The 22,271-nt window shown below is 37.6% G+C and overlaps 1 protein-coding gene across 3 annotated transcripts in view; it reads right to left on the reverse strand.

Annotated features, from left to right (window-relative positions):
• The window catches only part of lrp4 (low density lipoprotein receptor-related protein 4), a 112,432-nt gene that overhangs the window by 50,598 nt on the left and 39,563 nt on the right, over positions 1-22,271 (reverse strand). For all 3 annotated transcript variants that reach the window (XM_028014753.1, XM_028014752.1, XM_028014754.1), the window contains exon 2: positions 13,632-13,778. In XM_028014753.1, coding sequence (XP_027870554.1) covers positions 13,632-13,778 — 147 coding nt within the window. The remainder of the gene's footprint in view (positions 1-13,631; positions 13,779-22,271) is intronic.

Here is a 22,271-nt window from a genome sequence, read left to right on the forward strand (position 1 = left end):
ACTTGGTCGTTAATGGCAATTGTGCAAGCAGAAATAATTAACCATGACTGCAAATTTACAACCAAGTAATTATGCAGAAATAAATGCATAAAGCCTGTGCAAATTACTGTTTCAGGTTTCTTTTATTAAGTGAGAAGAATGGCACCAGGTGTGGTCTTCTGTCGCTGTGTTTCAGTAACTTGGTTGTAGCAAGTCGTTACTTGAGCTACTGTCCTCAAGTCATCTTAATCCTTTTCGCTACGCTATTACGGCTCATAGGATTTTATCTTTTGATAATTTCTTTGGAAACTCAGGAGACAATTGTGAGTGAAAACTTCATCAGGTCAGCAGTTTGTTTTTTTTAATACTCAACTAGCTGGTATGAAAAAAAATAAATAAAAAATACCCAAAACTTCAATAAGAATCCACCCAAAAAGAGCTGGACAATAAATCAATAACAATGTGTATTGCGATAGAAACGTCAACAATAAATAGATGTTACATCTGATAGAAAATTCAATAATTTAACTGAAATCTGATCAAGAATTGCACAGGATTCTGAGGGATGAAGGCAGAAGAAAGGTCTTTCCTCCTAAAGCATCAACTTGGGTATCAACCTGGGTCATCAACCCCCAGGTTGCAGGCATCAACTAAACTCACTGGTTACCTAGAAACAGCCTAGTAGGATTCTCATTTATTTCCTGATTTTAGCTGTTAGAGGGCGGTTGTGGTCCCTTAAGACCCGCAAATACTGGGAGCCACTGCATTCTTTTTTTTTATACATTTTTCAAAGCTGATAGCACATCAGTGAAGGAATATAAAGACTTATGGTTTTGTAAAGTTTAATATTTCCATGAAGCATGGTTAGAAGATTTCTGAACAAAGAGTGAATCCGGCAGTTTTTCTTCAGCATAAATACTAGCATCCAGGATAAACAACCACTGCTGCACTTTTAGTGTTTTCTGCGACTTCTTGGGTACCATTTAATTTCAAGATTCTATGTTATATTGCAATGGTTTCAAGTTTATAGACCCAATTTATTGTCTTTGAAATATGTTTAACAAAAAATCAAAGACTCTGCAACCAGAAAGAACCTTTTTTTTTAAGTTTATTAACTCTTCTAGTTTTTCTTCATAGATTCAGATTTTGCTGCGTTTTTGGTACAAGTACATTGCAATGTGCTTTAACTTCTTTATTAGTCACTTTTAAAATCAACTAATTCAGATTTCTGCAAGTTTCCTGTTATGTGCATTTCAGTCTGGATAAGGAAGCACATGTTCGATGCACATATGCTTGAGCCTGTCAGTCTTTAGGAAGATGGATGTGCTCATCTCTAACTGGCCTCGAACAGCAGAGTTAATGGCCTCGCCTTTACTACAGAGCAGCTGAATCAAGTGGCTCTAATGGGACCAATATATCTGCCTAGGCGTCATTTAGCGCCCTGGCTAGGAGGATGGAAAGATGGACAGATCAGAGACGGTGAGAAGTAGATAAAAATAACAGATGCAACTTCAGGGGATGAAAAGAGATCTTCGAATATAAAAAGTAGTAATGTGTTCACAATGTTGGAGAATTAAATCAAAAAGGGAGCTTTCCATCATACAGACGCAAAAATGCAAGTAAAAGAATTTTTAATAAAAACTAGGAAATTATATGTAGTTAATTTTTAATTGAGAAACTAAAACACAATAAATGCTTAAATATTTATGGATTAAGACTGCAAGAGTTTGTTTCTTTTTTTTCTTTTTAAAGTATTTCCCTCGTTTCACCTCAAACTCAAACTAATCCTCTCAATCCCTCCATTCCCTTTCAGTCTCTTTTCTTCCACTCCCTTTTTTATTTCCCTCTCATAGTTGATCCGGACAGAGGTGGCTTATCTGATCCTGTGCAGCTCTGGTCAGTAGCCAGCACATATTTCGCTCCATCAGAGTGAAGGGGTTGTGCCTGCAGAGTTTTTCTTGGCGCTGTGTCCAGCAGCAGCTTTGTGATAGGCTCCCTTCATCGTCTTTCCCATCGACGATAGGCAGAGCATTTTCTCTGCTTTATCCATTACTCCACTGCAATTGATGTTTAATAATACCAGTGTAATTACATTAGGCAGCTTTTGGAAGGCTAACATTCACATTTGTTTAATATTTTATCCTTTGGTCTAAAAAAAATAAAGCATTTTGTATATTTTTCTTTAGAACTACAACAATAAAATAGTTAAAGTTAACCATTTAGATGCTCTTTGAATCCACCATAACTCCATAAAGTGAAACCAACAGCTCAAATAAAGCCCCACCATTACCAACATTATAAAAACAATAAGTTTTAACAGTCAATTCCTGGTACAGTTAACAAAAACAGCCTGGCCGACCTCAAAAACTAATTTTCTTACGTCCTTTTAAAAGATCTAAGGAACCTCGGATCTGAAAAGGATGTCACACCCAAGTTGAGCATGTTTTAGATTCAGAGAGAGACAGTAACATAAAATAAGATTGATGGTTATATTTATTATGAACAGCTGTTAAAAGGTTAAAGCCCACTATAACAAAATGAGGCTTTTAAATGGGATCAGAATCAGATTCAGGAAAATATTGTCACTGCTGTTTAGAAAATGGAAAATTAGTATGCTTGTTTGAAAACAAAGAAAAAACAGTTTTGGGATCTTGTTAGGGTGTTTCTTGCTTTTTTATGCACATGAGAACTCAAGTCAAAGAAGACCAAAAATAGTAAATGCAACTCAAACTCCTATATTCTTTGTATAATCGTTTCATTTCAAATTTAGTGGAGTTTGAAAAGGGTTTAGCTGGAGTGGCACAAAATATCGAATAGCACTATCAGAGGGAGAGCATGAAGTTACTTCATATTTTTCAAATCAATCCTTGTAAAATTTCACATCATTAATTGTATAAAAACATATGACTTATGATCAAAGCTCTCTCTTCAGGAAGTTGTGTGTACTTTAGAGACATACTGTGAGTGGATGAGAACTTATTTAATAAAAAAAAAAAACAAGAAAAAAACCCACCTGGAATAAACTGCCAACAGGGAAGACATTTTTGTCTTTCATTCTCTCAAATGTTCAAACTCTACAGTGCAACAATGTGACCGCAAAGCACTTTTGGAAGAAATATTTGGTAGGATACTATATTTCAAGTGTAACACCAGCTGTAATTTGATAATATATTTGGTCATTTAGATGGACTTTGTCTGTCATTCCTGTCCAAATCTGAATTACGTCATGTAAGGTGTGCTGGCCAGCTTTAATGTGACATGGCATAAACCTGTTTAATATGACAGGTTAGTGCTTGTAATTATTCGTGCTTCTAAATAATTACAAGCACAAACCTGATGTTTTGTGTTGCTGACTAATATAACTTAATATTTGAGCTATGCAGGGACTAAAAGGAAAGCAAGAAAAAGTTCACAACAATCTGCTTGTTACACCTTATTAAAATTATTATAACCTTATTTAATTCTGAAATAAAAAAATTTTCCAAGATCCCTCAATCGGAAATATTAGCAACAGAATTATCTTCCCAAGAAGCACTCTGTCTGTGGTGATGGATTAAGGTTATAGGATTTGCTTGTTGCCATGACAAATTTCTGCTGAGGGACTTTAACAAGTAGCCCTTAAGTGCTGTCATCTACAGAGCCCACCCTAAATGACAGTAAATACTCTGATCATGACATTATTAGACTATTAGGATTATATGTCAAAGCTAAAATTAAGTCATTTGTTCAGCAATAACTTCCACCTACAGACGGTAATCGACACATAACACTTACAGTATTGTCCCATTATTGGGCAAGAACAATTCAGTTTCATGTATAAAATTGATCTAATCTCATCCTGACTGTAGCTTTATGCAATAGGAACAATTGTTGGCTTTAAGATTTGAAGAAAAGCAATTAGATCATAATTTACATTTTGTGTAATTTTCCTGGTACTGTGGAAGCACTCTTTTTACTCAAGGTAGGTAAAAAAAAAATGCATACGGCACATGTTTATTTCTCAGTCGGATATAAAAAGATTGTATTTACTTTATGCCACGGTTTCAGTTTTATTTACTTGGATCACATTTGAAACCTGTACTTAAGCATATACTGCACTGGTCAAGACAAAAAACTCTTAGTCCTGCTTTTGTGTTTGTCACGTTGTCCTCCATCAACCCCTTAGGTCCTCTTCTATGTGACCAAGCGTGCCCAAGCTAATTTAGTGAGAAGGAAGTAAATATTTAGGAAGGAGGCGGAGGAAAGCACTGAGCAACCTTTAGATGGGGAAACAGACGGGGGAGGATTATGCTAATGTGTCCAAACAACTACTTTGAAGGTTGCAACAAAAAGAGAAACAACCAAAAAGGAGAAAGAGGCAAGAGAAAGGACAGATGAAAAGAAGGAAGAAATTCAAGTACACAGTGTGAAATAAATGAGAAAGTCTTGGGGAAGAAGAAAAGTGAGTTGGTTGTTCAGGTTTCCTGTGGTCCCAGGGCAAAGAAGAGAGGGATGCAAGGGCAGAAGGAGGAAAAGATGAAGCAACACATGGAGAAGGAGCGAATGGGGTCCTAATCTTCTCTTCTCCTGCTTTTAGATCAGCTGAGCTCCTGTGGTCCCAGCTGCTTCCTGATTGGCTGCCACAGTGCAGGATGGCGGATTAAAGGACAGAGGGGTATGCTTTTTTCTGGTGGTTCACATCGGAGTGTGAACCTGTGAGAATCCATTTTAACTCTGGTCATTCTCTCCTAATGTATCTAAATGTCTGAATGCTTTTATTTAGGTTTTTGTTTGGTTTCTCCCAAGAGTGCAAGACATAGTCAGGTGCCAATGTTCAGATGATTTGAAAAAACAAATATCACTTGCCAAGTCCTTGCCATGTCTCTGTTTCTGCATACTAAGTGTATAAAGTTCAAAGCTACATCTAAGAAAATCTTCAGATACAATTCTAATTCAGATTTCACAGCTAAGAGGTGAAAATTTGTGAGCTTTCAGAACATTTGCAGTTACCATGTCCAAACCAAAGTAATTTGGCATTTCAAACAGGTTTCTATCATTCCTATGTTACACCCAACAAGTCCTGCTTTCACAGAACTCCAGAGGTGCATCTAAAGCAGACTACTCACAATGGTAGAAAATGTCCCACTTTACCCTAGAGCTGTTTATGTGACTTCAGTACACACTCATTTCGCCAAAGCTCACGGACGTCTGTGAGCCGACAGAAAACCAAACCTCACATGGTGCTTTTAAAAATCACAGAAGACAGAGAATTTCCTCTTCTGTTTCATCTCATTTCCACCCTGGCTCCCAGTTAAAGTCCTGCTGGACAGAAAGCATCTGAGGTCATCACTGATTAAATGATCCTACCCAGTGTAGAAATGGACACACACACTAAATTATACAAGTGTCTAGGGCTGAAATGATTAATCGGATTAATCGTGATTAATATTTTATTAAAATCATCATCAACTAAGTAAGTAAATTATTAATTGGAGTATACAAACTCAAAAAAAGGCTATTTGGTGAAAAAAAACCCATAAGTAATGACACAAGTAAACATTCACAGTAATAAGGCCAAAAACTGTACACAAAATATTGCATTTAAGATAAAAAACACTTTTGTCTGTAAATATGTTTTAGCCAAAACTTTTACTTTTTTCCTTAAGTAAAAGGATGAAGCATAGTTTTAGCTTCATCTTATTCACATTTTTTAACCAATTAATCTATTAATCATCAGAATGATCAAATTCACCGATTATTAAAATAATTGTGAAAAAAAATCCATATGCTTGTCACAGAAAGTGAAAAGCACAGAGAAATAAATTAAAAAATGAACTGATGGATGTGCTAGAAGGAAAGAGAAGGTGAAACATCAGCAAATAAAATACCTTATCTGTATCTGTTGCTTTCACCAGTTTTTTTTTAACATCTGTCTGGATAGATTAATTGCACCAGCTTAAAATGCATCACTATGGGGATATGAGTATACCCATTTTGCCCCAGAAGCTATTTCTGACTGCACTGGAAGCAGATGCAACCAAAATTATATCCAGCAGAGTCGGTGCTGCAACATCTGACCTGAAGATCCTGACATGAAAAACTTATGAACCGGGCCCAGGATGGTGATAAGCCCCTCTGGGACAGAGCGTGAGACCATGGGACTTTTTCCTACCAAAAAAAAAGTTTGAGCGATAAACTGCTGCCAGTGGTTGTTTGACCCACGCTCCATTTCCTTCTTCACAAACACCAGAACCCCAGAAAAACTCTGTAGTCTAAGAGTTGGCTTTATTGCAGCACCAACTCTTATAAAGACCCGAGAAAAAGAAATACTCTTAATGTGAAGGTGTTGGGAGTTTAAGTACAACATTTTACCAAAATGACATGAATTTCATGTTTATACAATCCTGGAACTTTTACTTTAGATCTGCTCAAGGTTATTCAATTCAGTTTATTTTGAATAGAGCTAATTCATAACAAATGTCACCTCAAGAAACCTTCTAGAAAAAACATCCAATTTATACAATATATCGAGGTCAGTTCAGAAATACTAATTAATTATATATATTCCAATTTGATCCTCATTGTTATAAAGTGCAAAAACGCAAAATTAGTTTATAATGCCAGTGCATAAAAAGTTACATTTTGTCGCTGATGTCACAGTAACCCTTCAATTTGAGCAGGCATGTGGTGACAATGGGAATGACTCAGAACTGAACCCAGATTGAATCACCACCTACTGGACTGGCTGTATGAGAAGATGGACCAGAGACATAAAAACAGACACACAGAATACTGAAGCATTGGTTCTGGGATACTTTGTATGTTAAAGAAAACATACAGAGTTATTTATAGCTGTAGTTTTAGCAGCTTTTCTTAGACACATAGTTAAATAGATGAACTGATCATAACTGAGATATTGCAATAGGTTCTTAAATGGCCTTGTTAAGTAGAGAGACAATGTTAGACATAGTGTCTCTCACCTTTAATAAGACACCACAAAATTATCTGCAGCACTGTATCAGTCAATGGCTCCCTCCCATAAAGTGAAAGTTAAACAGAAACAGGACAGCAGATGTAGAAGTGTGTGTCTCTTCGAGAAAAAGACACACACCTTGAACTTTTAAAAAAGCCAGATTATTATTGAAGTGACATAAGCTGACATTCACTTAACAGGATGGAGTTTGATTAGGTCAATGTGAAGAAATAATCCTCGCTTACAGTGGTTTCTACTGAAATCATTTTCAACTTTGTTCCAAATCATTGTTTATATTTCAATATCATCAGGTATTTCTGACCTATCCTGCTGTAAATGCTCAGTTCTCCCTCATTTGCACTGCTTCTGGTAATCAGAGATTAGCTGGACAAGATAGTGAAGCTTTCACAAACACAAAATGTTGTTTAAATCAGCAAAAAATAAGATGATACTAAGAGAAATGTGTTTGCAGGGATGGTGAGAAAGACATTTGTGATTTATGGCGTTACCTTCCACATACTCAGAATACAACAATCCTTTACTTCTATGAGGCGTTTGACATGGCATACTGCACTACTTTCTATGGCTGTAGAAAATCATTCCAGTTCTGTCACTGAACTGTCTTTAGCACTAGTCTTGGTTAAGTAAAAGGAACAGCATTACCAACCAATAATAATCAATCCTTGGGGATTACAGCAACAAACTTCACCCTTTAAAGAGAGGCAATGTTTATGGCTTTCTGGTGTGAGGTAAGAAACTTGTCAAACGTCTGCTATCCTGTCTTCCGTCCATGCAGATGTACAAGCCAAAGAGCTGACAGTCTAAATTCAAATAAGTGGTGATTCAAACCAAGATTCCTCGGTATGTCTTCTGAATACGGGACAGTGAGACAAAAAGATGAAGAATTCATCTGATCTTATCCAAGCCCATGTTTCCATAAGTCCTCTTTCAACCCAAAACAGCAGTTTGAGCAGGAACAGAATAAGGACAGTGGTAAAACATTTAGCTGAGAGCACTAACCATTACATGAACCAGACAACGTTCTGTCCTTCATCACTCTCATTCCACTTCCCCGTGCCTCCAGAGCCCGCACCGTGATTTCATAAGATAACCAGACACACGCAAGCAGCATGCAGTCTTCATTCTCCTTATGGAGGTTTATGGATGTGGTGCATACTGCCAAGAACATAAACATGCCCTCTTTTAATTAAGAAAAGCTTCAAAGCAAAGTTTCTTACAGCTCATGTGCTTGGCCAGCCATCAAATATGGAAAAAATGCACTCCTGTATGCCATCCAGCTGTATTTGTAGAAAAAAAAAATGTAAAGATGGCAAGGCCTTAAATATTTGATGAACTGCATGAGTTATGTCTTCAATAAATTCCATCAAAGCTAATTAGTCTCCTGTCCTTCAGGTGTGCAGCCTAGTTATGAGAGTTTCGACGAGTGAGTCGAAGAAATCCAAACACTTTGATTAACTTTGTGTTGTTATAAATATGTGTATCCTTTCAGAAACCTGAATGTTTAATGAGATGCTCACATTTTTATACAGTTTTTCAATTTATTTACCTTGGTTGGTCTTTACATCCCTAAATACCAAAGTGACACCATTGTTGGAACAAGGTGAGAAAGTACATACAAAAAGTCTGAAAGGGTTTCAGGCTGCCTACAGTGTTCAGGCACACACTTTCTCATCAGGGAGAGAAAAAAAACCTTTTTGCTTGAATGAGAAGTCTGATGATGTCACAGGAATGCGGACGTAGTAGATACGGAGGAGTTAGCACCAGATTACAACCTGTGTGCTTTCTCTTTCAGAAAACCAATATAATTATTACATCTTTCAGATCAAATTTATTTTTAATGGCACTACAGTGGGTACTATACATTTTACAAAATTAGATGACAAGTTTCACTCTGAAATAAAGAGAGACCTCACACTTTTATACACAGTATGTCTACATATTTAGAAACCTAATTTCAATCTTCTCCATGTTAAAATCTGTAACACTTGGATTATTCAATTCTGGACTGAAGTATTGTAAAGCACAGGTCATTTTGATATCTTCACATTTTCAAGACTTAAAAAAAGCCATGAATTGCAGTTTAAAACCTCACACAGATCCAGTTTGAAACATTGATATAAGATCACCAAGATGCCAAAATAGCGGCAAAGTGGACTAAAAATATCTTATATTTATATATGTTCTTTGCCAAAAAAAAAAACAAAAACGGTGGTAATTCAAAGACAAAATGATGCGAATTAAATATAAAACAGAAAGAATAAAGTTACTGTTTAAACATCATGATTGTCTTTGTGTTTGAGATGAATAAGAAATGAAATCTTCCCACAATGGAGAATAGAAGAAAGCTCAACCTAGATGTTTTGATTTTAATTCTCTAACTTCAACAAACCAGCTTCAGAAGCAACATATTCGGCCATCACTGGTTAACTTATGGCTTCATTCAAACACCACTGATTTACCAACTAACATACTTCATGTTTATTTGGATTTCGCTGAAGTTAAAATAGAAAAATATATTTTTGTATTTAGTTCAAGTTAGCCGTAAAGAATTCTTTTAACTGCAACACTGTCAAAGTGTTGCAAACAGTATACCCAGCGCTAACACATTTCCTCCATAATACTGAAGGTCAGCAAGATTTTAAAGCTGAAAATGTTGTTTTATTTTCCTTCTTTTTACAACAATAAAAGGATTGCAGCCAAGATGCACACATTGGAAACAGATTGGTATGGACCCTTAACTTTAAATAGTCTGCCTGAAAGGGTAAATTTATGGCCATCAAGTAAAGCTCTCTGCAGCCAGTGTGGTCCAGTACAAATAGGCCGATGTTACAGGAGGTTTAAGAGGAGAACATATGGCTGTAAAGTCCATTTCCTCCTCACCCACCAGGAGCTCTGAGTGAGATGGAGTATGCTAATGATCACTGTTCCAGATCACTATACTTAAAGTACATTTGCACACACACATGCACGCACCCGCACAAACGCACACAATAACATGTTGAACATTTTTAAATAGTCCTCATAGTCCTTCATCACCCTTTTTTCCAATCCATCTTCGGTCTCTACAGCTATGAAATTTTATCTGGTAGAACACAAACACAAACACACACACACACACACACACACACGAACCACATCTTTAAACTGCTCTATTTCCACATGATTTCCACATTGTAATTAGATCGCTTCATAAAGACGGTCAGCCTTTACTCCCATCCTCCCCACTTCCACACACACAAACACACACATTCCTGCTCTCTGTTTCAAAACAGTTGTACTCTGTCTGGAAATTGGTAAATTGGTATAAATGATAAACACATTAAAGTTCAAAAAAAGTCTGGATGCCACATACTACACTGCTTCGATTCAGCAGAAAAGACACGGCCCTCTGTGCTTCCCTGTGTGTGTTCATTGTGATTGGATATTCTCACGGTCACACAACTTTGCCGATCAGCCTTGAGGAAAATCACTCTCTATCCTCTGAACTGAAGCTGCACCTCCAAAAATTCAATTCATCGATGTTTTCACAGAACCTTCCTGAAAACCATAAAATTTAACTCTTCACTTTTACGATTGGACTCGGTTAATTCAATCAGTGCGATAGAAGTGGTTTCATCAAATACTCACTTTTCTGTGCTCTGCGATGTTTTTGCATTGAATAGCACAAGCAATTTCTTTCATTTTCAGAACGCAAAAATAATTTTAGCGTCTACCTGATCTTTCAGTTAGCAGAAAATTTAATTTAACTTTAGAAAAAATCACTTGCAAATATACAGAAGCTCAGTTACAATGTTATTCATAAATTCAAAGATTTTAGTAGGAAATTGTATTTTCTTGTTTGTGCTGTCCACAAAAAATAAAATTCCATACCTAAAACATGCTTAGGTGTTTTTGTTTAGATGTATTTATTTGAAATATTTTCATCCCATGAGCATTATTCTGTTTCATAGAAAATGCATAAAATTATTATGTTTCCACTTTTGTCTTTGTTGTTTGTTGGCATGTCAAAGTTTTGGTCTCTTAAAGGTTCCATCTCATTTCTTTTCCTATCCCCAGCTCCCCAAGTTTGGAGTAAATGTGGAAAAGATTTGGATGAAATGCCTGATAACATAAAGATATACAGAGAAATCAACTGAATAAAACCTCACTGAGAGCCAAAGAGGTTCTTATCTTTTTCTAGGGGATCCTGGCAAGATAAGAGCCAGGATCCTAAACTAAGCAAATATTTATCCTGCAGTAATAAATATTTGTTTAGTTTTACAAGAATCAAAGCCTAAAATAGTAAAACCACCAGATAAAAAACATGACCGACTATCAAAAACAATTGCAATTAATATATCTCATTCACTTCAAATTAATCCTTAAATGTTGTGTTTACAACAACAACATAACACCTGAAAGCCAATAAGAGAAAAATGTTTAATAGTTTTACTGAGTAGATTGAGCATTAAAATGGAAACTACTAATGATTCCAGTCTAAACGAGCTCAAGATTTTGTTCGTGAAAAAAAAAAAAGTATATATAGATTAGACTCAAAATAGTCATCACTAATTTCTTCAATTGTTTTTCAGTGTTGGCAAGACTTACAGAAACTTTTTTTTTTTCAGTTTTACAACTGTAACAATGAATATAATAAATTCTGATGGGTACACTGCTGTGATCAAACAGCATTACTGAGAAACAGAATGAATGCCTTCGACATGAAGACTGCTGTTACAAGATTGACTGGAGTTGTCCAAGCGAGTGATCATCCGACCACAGAGCGATAAAGCAGGGAATCGATCTTACGGTACTAATGGATTAGGAAGGTCTAGGTAGATGCTCTGATATCTGTCAGCTGCTTCCATGTGTCTCTTTAAATAAGTAACGTACTGCAAATCAATACGTGGCAATCGGACTCACTAAACATTCAACTGGCAAGAGATCAATAACACTTAGCATTCCCTCTGCTTAATCCTAACAAGCTTAATATGACAGAAGAAGAGTGATGGAGATTGAATACTGATCCGCAAACCTCTGAAAGAGGTTGAGGAAGTGCCCAACAAAAAAAGGCAGCATCTACCCGTCTGCTCAAAGAGCGGGCAGTGACGAGAACAAAAAAGGCCCTCTCATCGACATTTCCCATCATACACAGAAGAGCAAAAGAAGAGCACCAAAGATCTCCTCCACTTGACAAACTGACATGCTCTGCAAGAAAATACTCCTGTCTGCCTCCGCTGCCAAGACTCCCCTCCAGCCAAAATTTATCTGGTGCCAGAAGTCACTCAAGCATTTGTTTTTGTGTGCGTTTTGTGCATACACAGTCTCCCTTAGAAATCGTACCTTCCAAAAAAGTCAGCCATTCAATGTTTTACTGGTGAAAGATTGGATCAATATCAGGTCAATTTCCATATTTTTGCTAATGTTTTTTACATTATGTAAGAAAAACGACTGAGCACACTTTCATATCCACAGCAAATTTAAAAAGTCAGGCAGCTGCCAAGAATAGCCACGTCTAGGCAGTCTCGAGGTAGTTTAATGCCTTGCTCAAAGGACCGGTACATAATGTTCCTAAGAAAACCGCAGGTCGCGTCGTAAATATTTCAAATTTAATTTCAAATTATACCAAATATTTTAAGAGAATTTATCATTAAAAACAGTATTGGGGTTCCTGTCATTTCCATTTTATTGTTTTATTGTTTATTCTCATAGTGATCAAAATTTGCCTGGCACTAAACGTTAATCTAAAAAGCTTTGATCATGTTTACTTCCTCACATTTTTTATTTATTTAGACAAAATCTTCCACAAGCACTTTAATATGCAGATATTCAGATCATTTGTTGTAAAACAAAAAGAAAAAAGAACTGGAGTTTTTGAGTTTTTAACAGCTAGACTAAAAACATGAAAGCATATAGGGATAACTGGGTTTAGGGTTGGGGAAAAAAAGCAGAAGCAATACAAGAAAGGAAGCTTCAATTCAGCACCTAGACACCACAACTGTGGCAGCTATTTCCAGATTTGTGGTGTACAACATCCCTACCAGTAAAATTATCTGGAAATATTAGTTCCATATCTTTGTTTCTGAGAAAATTACACTGGGAATGTGCCACCAATTAATCGGTCTGCCAAAAAATAAACAGGACAAACTGATCCATCTATGAAGTATCTGTCCAATACTTTGTCAAAACGTCCTGTATGTTCTGTTCTAAAGATGATCAAAATAAATACAGAATTCATTTTAACAGAATAAAACTAGCCAACACCAATTAATCTGATTTTTGTTGCATTTCAGTCCAATATATAATCACTTCATTCTACTTTGATATTTTATGCCGAGGGCGCTGCAGCAATGGCTGCAAGAAAGAGCCCAGAGCAAAATATTGCAAATACATCATCATTGTAAGATTATTGTGTGCAATATTCACATCATAAAGGACTGTTTGGAGAGCAATAATTGTTGGCCAAGACATTCCAAGTGTTATGAACGTGCATTTTATACAGTAATGTAACATTTAGCCAGCTGGACAGAGTCTCGTGGCAGCAGATGTTCATACAGGACAAAAATGACACTCCCCAAAATAAAGCTCAGAGAGCGAAAAAGCAGACACGGGAAAGAGAGGAAAGAGGAAATTAGGCGCACACCAAGACTAAAGTTGAACCCATTTAGAAGAGAATGTTTGACCACAAGCAAAAACTCACTGCATCCGTCCTCATCGCTGTGGTCCCCGCAATCATTGTCTCCGTCACACTGCCACTGGGCCGGAATGCAGGTACACTCCCCGAACGCGCTGACCGCACATGTGAAGTGGTTCCTCCCGCACGAACAGTCAGCACTGCCCTGAACACCTGCAAAAAACCAGAAATAAAGGTTATAGTTCATGTGACATAAACTGGTGATCCGAATCGTTTGGTTTAGTGATCATTTCCAAACAGTTTTACACTGCTCTATAAACCATAATGCGTGACACAAAGGAGTTGCAGAAAGCATCAGACGTCAAAGATGTCTAAAGTAACAAGATGATAGTAAATCTCAAAACAGACTGTAAAAATTGATTTTTACCCTTCTCTCCTCATACGACGTGTTTATATCTGAAGCAGTAAACAATTTGATAACTCTGCAGAGGTTCATAACATCCTGCTTTATGACATCTGCATTTAGAAATTTCTGAAGAAAATCACAGGTGCTTTTATGAGTTGATGCTTTTCAGCAAAAAACACTTCTCTTGCTGATATTTCTCCAAAAGTGCAAGACCTTATCTGGTAAATGGACAGATGAGCAACAATTCCTTGCTTTAATCAAAGAAATAACTAAATCAAATATAGAAATTAAAATATGTTTTTTCTGATCTAGTATAAAATTAGATTTATCTTGGTAAAGAAGTGTCTTTAGAGTGTGCTGCTTTTCAGGGAGCTGCACCGTAAGTATTAAATGTTAACACATGAATTTGAATCTGCACCGTAAGTATTAAATGTTAACACTTGAATCTGAATCTGCACCGTAAGTATTAAATGTTAACACTTAAATCTGAATCCAGTCACAGAAAAGGTCTTCAGCGTAAGTATAACAGCAAAGAGTTTGGCTTTATTTGAATTAGGGGTGTAACGAGCCATTGTAACCAGAGATCTTGCAATATATATATATATACTATATATAACACAATATTTGTCCGTCTGTCTCGCAACAAACTATCCAACTGTGATTGAATCCTAACTATCTAATCACAGTCAGGATGCGACATCATCATAAAAATAGATGGAAGCTCTGTCAATACTAGCTCTGACCAAGAAAGTGAATGCTTCACATTTGACAGTCTGTTGAAACTCTTATTTTGAACATAAGGATGTTCTTGAGTTGCCGTTGTCGATACCGACAGTTGAGGTACAAACTTTACACTAAGGCATAAGGAAGCTTCCTCTAATCTGCTACGCAACACTGCGGAAAAGAATAACTGACGCCATATGAATTAACTGTCAGCACTGTGACATAAACAGTGTGACAATACATGTGGATGCTACAGATGCTTTTCCAGATGATGTGCCTTCTGAGACAAGATGAAAAGCAGCACTTGGTGATTTACAGACTTTGTTTCATCTTAAGCTTAATCACTGCAAAACAAAAGAAGAAATGTAGAACAGCACGGATGGCTTACATAAGTGACAATCATTAATGAACTTTGAGTGTTCAAATTTATAAACTAAATCAGACTACAAATCACTGACAAGACCAATATAAGTTATCACTGAGTAAAACAAAGCATAAAACCTAAAGGTTCCTCCTAGTGTGCAACATCAGGAGGATTTTGTTTTTAGGTAATCTAGTTTTAGATATATTTCAATTTTTAATGCTTGAGATTTTATGTTAAGTTTGTCAATTGGACTGTATTTGTCAAAAGCAAACAGTGAAAAATCCAAAAAAATCTGTCAAATTCAGTGTATGCTCCATTTCCATGTGCAGCAAATTTACAAAAAAACAGCAATTGTGTAATAAGCAATGAACATTTTATGGTATACCAGTTTTGCATGTGAAGAAATTGAACAGTTTCCCCCAAAATGATAAAAAAGCCAAATCCACACCAATCGTTTTCCAACACTTAGCCACAGCAACAAAAATAAATAAATAAATAAAAATACCACATGATCACACACATCACAGCGATGCTAGACCATGAGATGGAACAAATAAAAGTTTCCCTATTTTGCTCTAACTTTGAAGTCTATTAATGACCATCTGTGTGTGTTTGAGTGTCAGTTTAGCTGAAACTGGCCGGCCACAACCCAAAGTTCTTGAGGCATGTGTGTGCGTGTGTGTGGGGGCGCGTGGGGGTGTGTGCGTGTGTGGTTCCTGGCCTCTTCACAAAGGCATCAGTCAACCCAGGAGGGCCTGGCAGGGAGAGCTCAGTAAGCTTCAGATCCCTCCCACAGCACTAAATTAATGGCCTCTTTCTATTCATTTCGCTCTCTCCGTCTCTTTCTCCTCTTTCCACCATCCTTTCTTCACATTTGCCCCCCATCCCCTAAGTTGCCTTCCTTCTTTTCTCCACTCCCCCCCTCTTCCCGTCCCCTTGTTTCCAGAGCTCCCCACTAATGGGAGTGAAACGGGGATGGCGTCATCCGAGTCTTCCTGTCTTTAAACTTGTCTTTCTAATTTTCTAGCACAGTCTGTAATTCCTCAAGTCTCCGACCCTTGGGCCGTGGCGTTTACCTCGTGAGAGACAGTATTAAAAGCTCTAACAAGTTTTTGGCATTTGTCAGCACAGTCTGTTTAGCTTAGACCGTACAGCAGTAAGCTCTGCTCAATTTGTAACGTTGAGCTAATGTGCGTTTCAGTCAGATGCGTGTGGGTTTCATAGCGCTAAATTAGAGTCTGTGAGATGGAGCAGAAGTCATCTCAACATGAAGCCACATCACAGGACTTGCATTTGTCAGACATGCTTTAAAAAGCATAGGTCACTAGGTCTGACCAGAGCCAAAGAAACCTACGGAGACCAGCAGGAAGCCACCAACCACACCATGCAAAAAACTTACATTAATTATTCTAAAGCAGTATACATGAAACCGTGTTCCCGCAATCTGCACAGGCAGATGGAGTCATTGTGGTGATATTACAGGATGCCACCTGCCAGGGGGAAAACTCTAAACATTTTCAACAGAGAAAATTGAAGGATGAAGCACTGTTTTTCCCCACAGCTATAGTGGGAGTTAGTGTTAATGATTCTTAAAAGTAAAAAAAAAAACAAAACAAAAAAACAACAAAACTAATGGATAAGTCACAAGCACAAAAGAAAATCAGAGGTGATTCAATCCAATTTTTTTAGGCTCTGATCACAATGTCAGAATTTAAAGGACAGCCGATACCAGAACTTCTATATCAAATCATTTGTTAATCAAATGTTCAATGACATCTGCATAAAACCAGGCTGTGGAAGAACCACAGAGCTTCAGAAACACATAAATACAATTTCAAAGTCGGCCTTCTATCACCTGACCAACATTTCCAGGTTTAGAGGACTAATGTTTCAACAAGGTCTTGAGGAACTCATCCATACGTTTATCTTTAGTCAAATTGATTACTGCAACAATGTCTGCCGAAAAGGTCAATCAGACAGCTGCAGCTGATCCAGAACGTTCTGCTCACATTCTCACTGTTTTGTGAAAAATAAAAAAAATTCAAGTTGCAAAAGAAAAGACAAGTGGCAAAATGATGGAGACTGTGACACCACGGTTCGGTCTTGACACTTTATTAGAAATAATTACAAGTGATACAAATAGAAATCAAAAAATTCTAAAAGGACCGGAATATTATCTGCCACGACCCATAATGGGAGAAGAAAATTAAAACAGCAAGCAAACACAGACATTAGTTTAGGAAAGAATAAATGTATGCCCAAAGCAGCCAGACATACCTTTATCTTTATTAATGATTAAAAAAACAACAACAACTACTGAGAAAGCAAAGGGAGATCATCAGCACACAATAAATTGCTACGCAAGGCTGCAGACACACAGACGATGCAGCAGCCAGGCCCGGCAGGCCAGCGCCTTTGGAGAGCGCCAGCGTGACAAGTCTCTGATGCATCGCAAAGATAACAGATCACAAGCGAGGCTTTTTTCGTAGACACAGCAGGTCACTTTGTGCTGTAAATACAGGTCTAGCAACAAACTATCGAAATATCAAAAGACTGTTCACATGAAGCATGAACAGAAGAACTGCCTGAGCTGTTCACTGATGCGATGTTTGGATTTTTTTAACAAAAGAAGGTGAGCTGGGAGGACTGAAAGTAAGGATCAGAGATAAAAGGCCAACATCAACATTGTATCTTTTTGAAGTTGTGTTTTTTTCCTTGTCAGCTTTCAAAACGGAGCTTAGAAAAACAATTCCTCTTATGAATTTATTTTATTTTTACCTTTTTGTTCTACTTACATGGTCCACATCATTGAACAAGTTTCAATATCAGACAGTCTGAGTCGATACAAATGCATCTTTCAAGTTACGTCATTATAAAGGGTAACAGACTAAATAAACCAACCTGGCACAATAAAAAACGTGCTCCCTAAATCTAATTCTGTAAGTGGTTGTGCAAAGCTTGGCAGCACTAACTGCCATCAAGCAATTGTGACAATTACCAACAAATATTTTTGCCTTTTCGTGAAGGTATGCTGTTCCACCTTCAGAATTTCTCAAGTCAGCCATTTTGGAGGAATATGGAGCACAAATTGTCTGATTAAGGGCAAGTCATAGAATCTCAATCAGGTTAGGTTCAGATTTTTCCTGGTCCTCTCCAAACCTGCACATTGTTTTTGAGGGTTGCTTGAGCAATTAAGAGGTGGACTTGCTGGTGTATAATGGACATTAATAATCCTCATAAAGTAATAACCAGATAATGTTCTTCAGGATGTTATGGCAGAAATTCATGATTTCTTAATTATAATGAATGAATTTGTTCTTCATTCTTTTCTGATTTTCTTTAACTGGGATTTGCTTTGTTGTACTTCATTATTTTCATTGTTTTATCATGTTATCATGTCAGACAGGTTCTATTTAAGGAAGTTCTTGATTCTACACATCTGACTATAATCAAGCATTGCTGTGGCTGAAAATTTTACCAGAAGTTACATGAATCATGGCAATTGATGATTTATGCAACAAGTGTGGCAAATATGTTTCCATTAGTGCCAAGTTGGTTTGAATGGCTAGTTTCCTTTTAGCAAAAAATAAATAAATAAATAAATAAAAATCTTTGAAAAAATGCTTTCTGTATTGACTGGTTACTTTTGTTCATACTAAAATTTATTTGATTTCAGAAATTAAACAGATTTTGTTTTATTTGAATCACCAAAGAGTTTTCTTCTTTTTTTTTTTTTTACTAGTGAGTAACATTATGCCACCTGAATGCCAAGCAAATTTAGAAAAATGCTGACTGAGAACATTTGGTGTCAAAAAGAAATAACCACCAAGGAGGTGAGCTGGCAGCAACCCCAGTGGTATATTACACTAATTTCTCTAAATCCCTCCTCTGCTGAGCCCAACAGCTGGACAGAAAGGCCCAATGCTCACTTCCAGTAATTGCTAATGCTCACTGAAACACATAAGAGTGAGCTTGTATGTTTGAGACATGGTGTGTCTTCATCTGCTGTGGGCAGAGTCACGCTTCAAGTTCAAGACAGCATCCAGAGGTGAAAAAGAAAGCACAGACCACCAATGATCACGCACTTCTCCTTCTCAACACCCTAAACTGTCCGACCAGGCCTGGTGTGAAACAAGACAGGTGGTCTCCCAACGGTTAATGCAAAAGATGAACCCACAAACCCAAACTGACATCACATTTAAACCTGACCCACCAACAGGAAGAGCCAGAGTTATTCGACTGAGACCAGCCTGGAGCTGCCACGACGTAGGAGAGCTAACCAAATGCTATTCAAGGTCTGTTCCAGCATTTCTTTATTTGCTCTGGCTAAATGGTTAAATAGTAAGTGTTAAGAGTTGAGGAGGAAGCAAGGAGGCCAAAAAACACAATGGTAACCCAGCCCAGAGAGCGGGTGGCCACACGCTTTAAATGATGTCAAAAGGCTGCCAGTTAATTAGGCATGGACCTCCCGTGAGACTACCTGGAGGGTCGGCGCCGTGTCTCCCTGACAGCGCGTCAGAAGACTGCTGTAAAAAGGTGATAAGAGGGAAATTTCAGCATCGAGAACAATGAGAAGGCATTGACAGGAGCACGGAAGGAATGAGTCAACCCTTTTGTCTGACCTCCATCCTCTGCTGGTATTGAGTTGTAAAGGCGTAGCTTCAGAGAGAGATAGCTGCATCTCAGCATGTCAGCAACTGCTTGGCCCGCACTGTCCCCAACCTGCTGCATTCAGCCTCACAGCACAGCGTTGTGCAGCACTGCACACTGAGAATGGACACAACTGGCGTCCCGCGTCTCTGTCGGCCAACAGTGTTCAACATTTGTCACTTATCGCAGCGTGAGCGTGCTGGCAAAATGCGACGGATGGCCGAGCACGTTTATGGGAAGGCTGCTCACCTGCAGTAACCATCACTCACAAACCATAATGAGCCTGTGAAATTCTGTGTTTCAGATTTCTGAGCCAGATACCATACCGATACCAATGACAGAATTCACACAAGATTTTCATTGTCATTTTTTTTATAGATTTTGCAAGACATCACTAGCACCTCAAAGAAACAAAGTATTTCTTTTGTAGGTTTCATAATAATCAAGCTACGGAAATCACGGCAAAGCAAAAGAAATGAAACAGCACTGGGCATGACCTGATACAAACCATATGTCTCTTACAGGTGTTGAAGTTTGCTCAGTGTTATGTAGAATGTTTACTTTGGGAGAAACATCTAATTTAGAATTGTACAACTGGTTGTATAAAATTATATTTGACAAAAAAATGATGTTCTCAGACAGTGGTAATGTGGAATAAATGAATGTGAAGATGAGGAATTGATTGTTTTGAGCTCTACTTCTTCCACCAAAGGCAAATAAACTTGCTGTTTATTCATCTGTTCAGATTCTGCTTTGCTCTGAGAGGCTTTCCAGAAACCAATTTAGTTTTTTTGGAAACAGTTGTTCAAAGTATGCACAACCTAGATATTTGTATCAACTAAGATATTAAAAAGTATATGCTCCAAGATCAGTTAAAGGATTCCATCATATCATTCTCCTGCTGCCATAGAGCACCACAGTGATGCCCCTCCCCCACCTGCTGCTGCATACTGCTGGTAAGTTGGCTGAGATAATCCTACAACACTTTTCCCAAGCTAACAAAGTCAAATTTCACAGTTTAGAAATATTAGTTGTGCGTTCACACAAACATGGATGGTCATGCTGTGAAAAATGAAGATACTCCTTTTTCTTTTCTGTTTTAAATTAAAATAAATTAAATCAAGTTACACATTTTTGGCTTAAACTTGCTGTGAAACTCAAAATTAACAGTGTGATCATCTAAGTTTGGCCCAAGCCAAGCCAGGAGTATAAAACAGCTCTTAAGCATTTATTCATCCATACAAACGAGTAAAAGTACTTGGACATGTTTTACAAGAACATAGCAGTAGTTCTTAAAGTATTTGTAACCATTAGGTTTTAAATAAATGTGGCAGAATAGAAAATTGCTTTTAGTTTTTTAGATATTATGTAGACCCAAGGTATTGCTCATTACAACACCTGCAAGCTGATTCCGACACCCACATTTTCCAGTAACTAAATTCCTTGTGGTTGCGATGTCTGCAGGTTAGGCTGATCTAACACACTTTGTTGTTAGCTCAGCCTAACAACAAAGTGTGTTAGATCAGCCTAACACACTTAGGAGCTAAACAGCTCAACCTTCCTCTCAGTCCCCCTCAGTACCAGCTCATCTCCACCTATTAATTTAGCCAGTGAAGGTTAAGCCACCCTAATGTGATGAGCCAGAAACCACATGGCCACATGTTGAGGTCCACTGAAAGAAAGATAAAAAATAGAAGACACAACTTTAAATAGAAAAAAACAACTTAAAACTTTAAAGAGGACATAAACAAAGAACCAGTCAAACGAGTTTAGAGCTGATACCAAATCATCAAAGGACTGTAAAAAAAATTCCACTTCTGCCTTGCCATGACAACCTCCTTCCTCCTGGTGTGCTCAGTTGTGTACACACACACACACACACACACGCAAACACGCCAGCGTCAGATATTTGAAGGAGTCGATCCAGCAGCAGGGTTCTTTTCACGCCTGCTCATCTCAGACTTTCATTAAAACTTCAGCCTTATCACACTGCAGGACTCAATCACTTCCTTACAACATAACTCAGCAAGAGAACATGACGGGGTGCGTGGGGGTGTGTGTGTGTGTGTGTTGCTGGCTTGCCTTTTAAGGCCAGAGCATGGCAACACTTCTTTAACCACAATGAAAACCGATTCACATTGCTTGATTAACTCAAGTAATGACAAACGCCTTTAAACAGATCAGTGCCTATTAACCCAAGTGCAAGTCAGAGGCCTGAGAGCAGATGCTTTTTTATTCCCTTGAAATAAACCAGAAGAACATAATTACGCACATGGCGATGTATCATTATCTTGCTGCTGAGGGTTATAAATTAAAGACCAATAAACAGGAGTTGTATACAAGTTAACATTCATACACACACACACACACCAACACACTTTGTTGTCCACGGCCAGAGCCGCCGTCCCTCTGAAGTCACTTCAAAGATAGCACTTAGTTGGCCTGAGTTGACTGAATGGCTGCTGGACAAGCATGTGGATCGGCAACCAGAACAGAAATACACAAGAGGGAGAAAAAAATTACAACTCTCAAACTTGCAGCTTTCAGAAATGTTTATACAAGT

The sequence above is a fragment of the Xiphophorus couchianus genome, chromosome 4 (assembly GCF_001444195.1).
Source record: "Xiphophorus couchianus chromosome 4, X_couchianus-1.0, whole genome shotgun sequence".
NCBI lineage: Eukaryota > Metazoa > Chordata > Actinopteri > Cyprinodontiformes > Poeciliidae > Xiphophorus > Xiphophorus couchianus.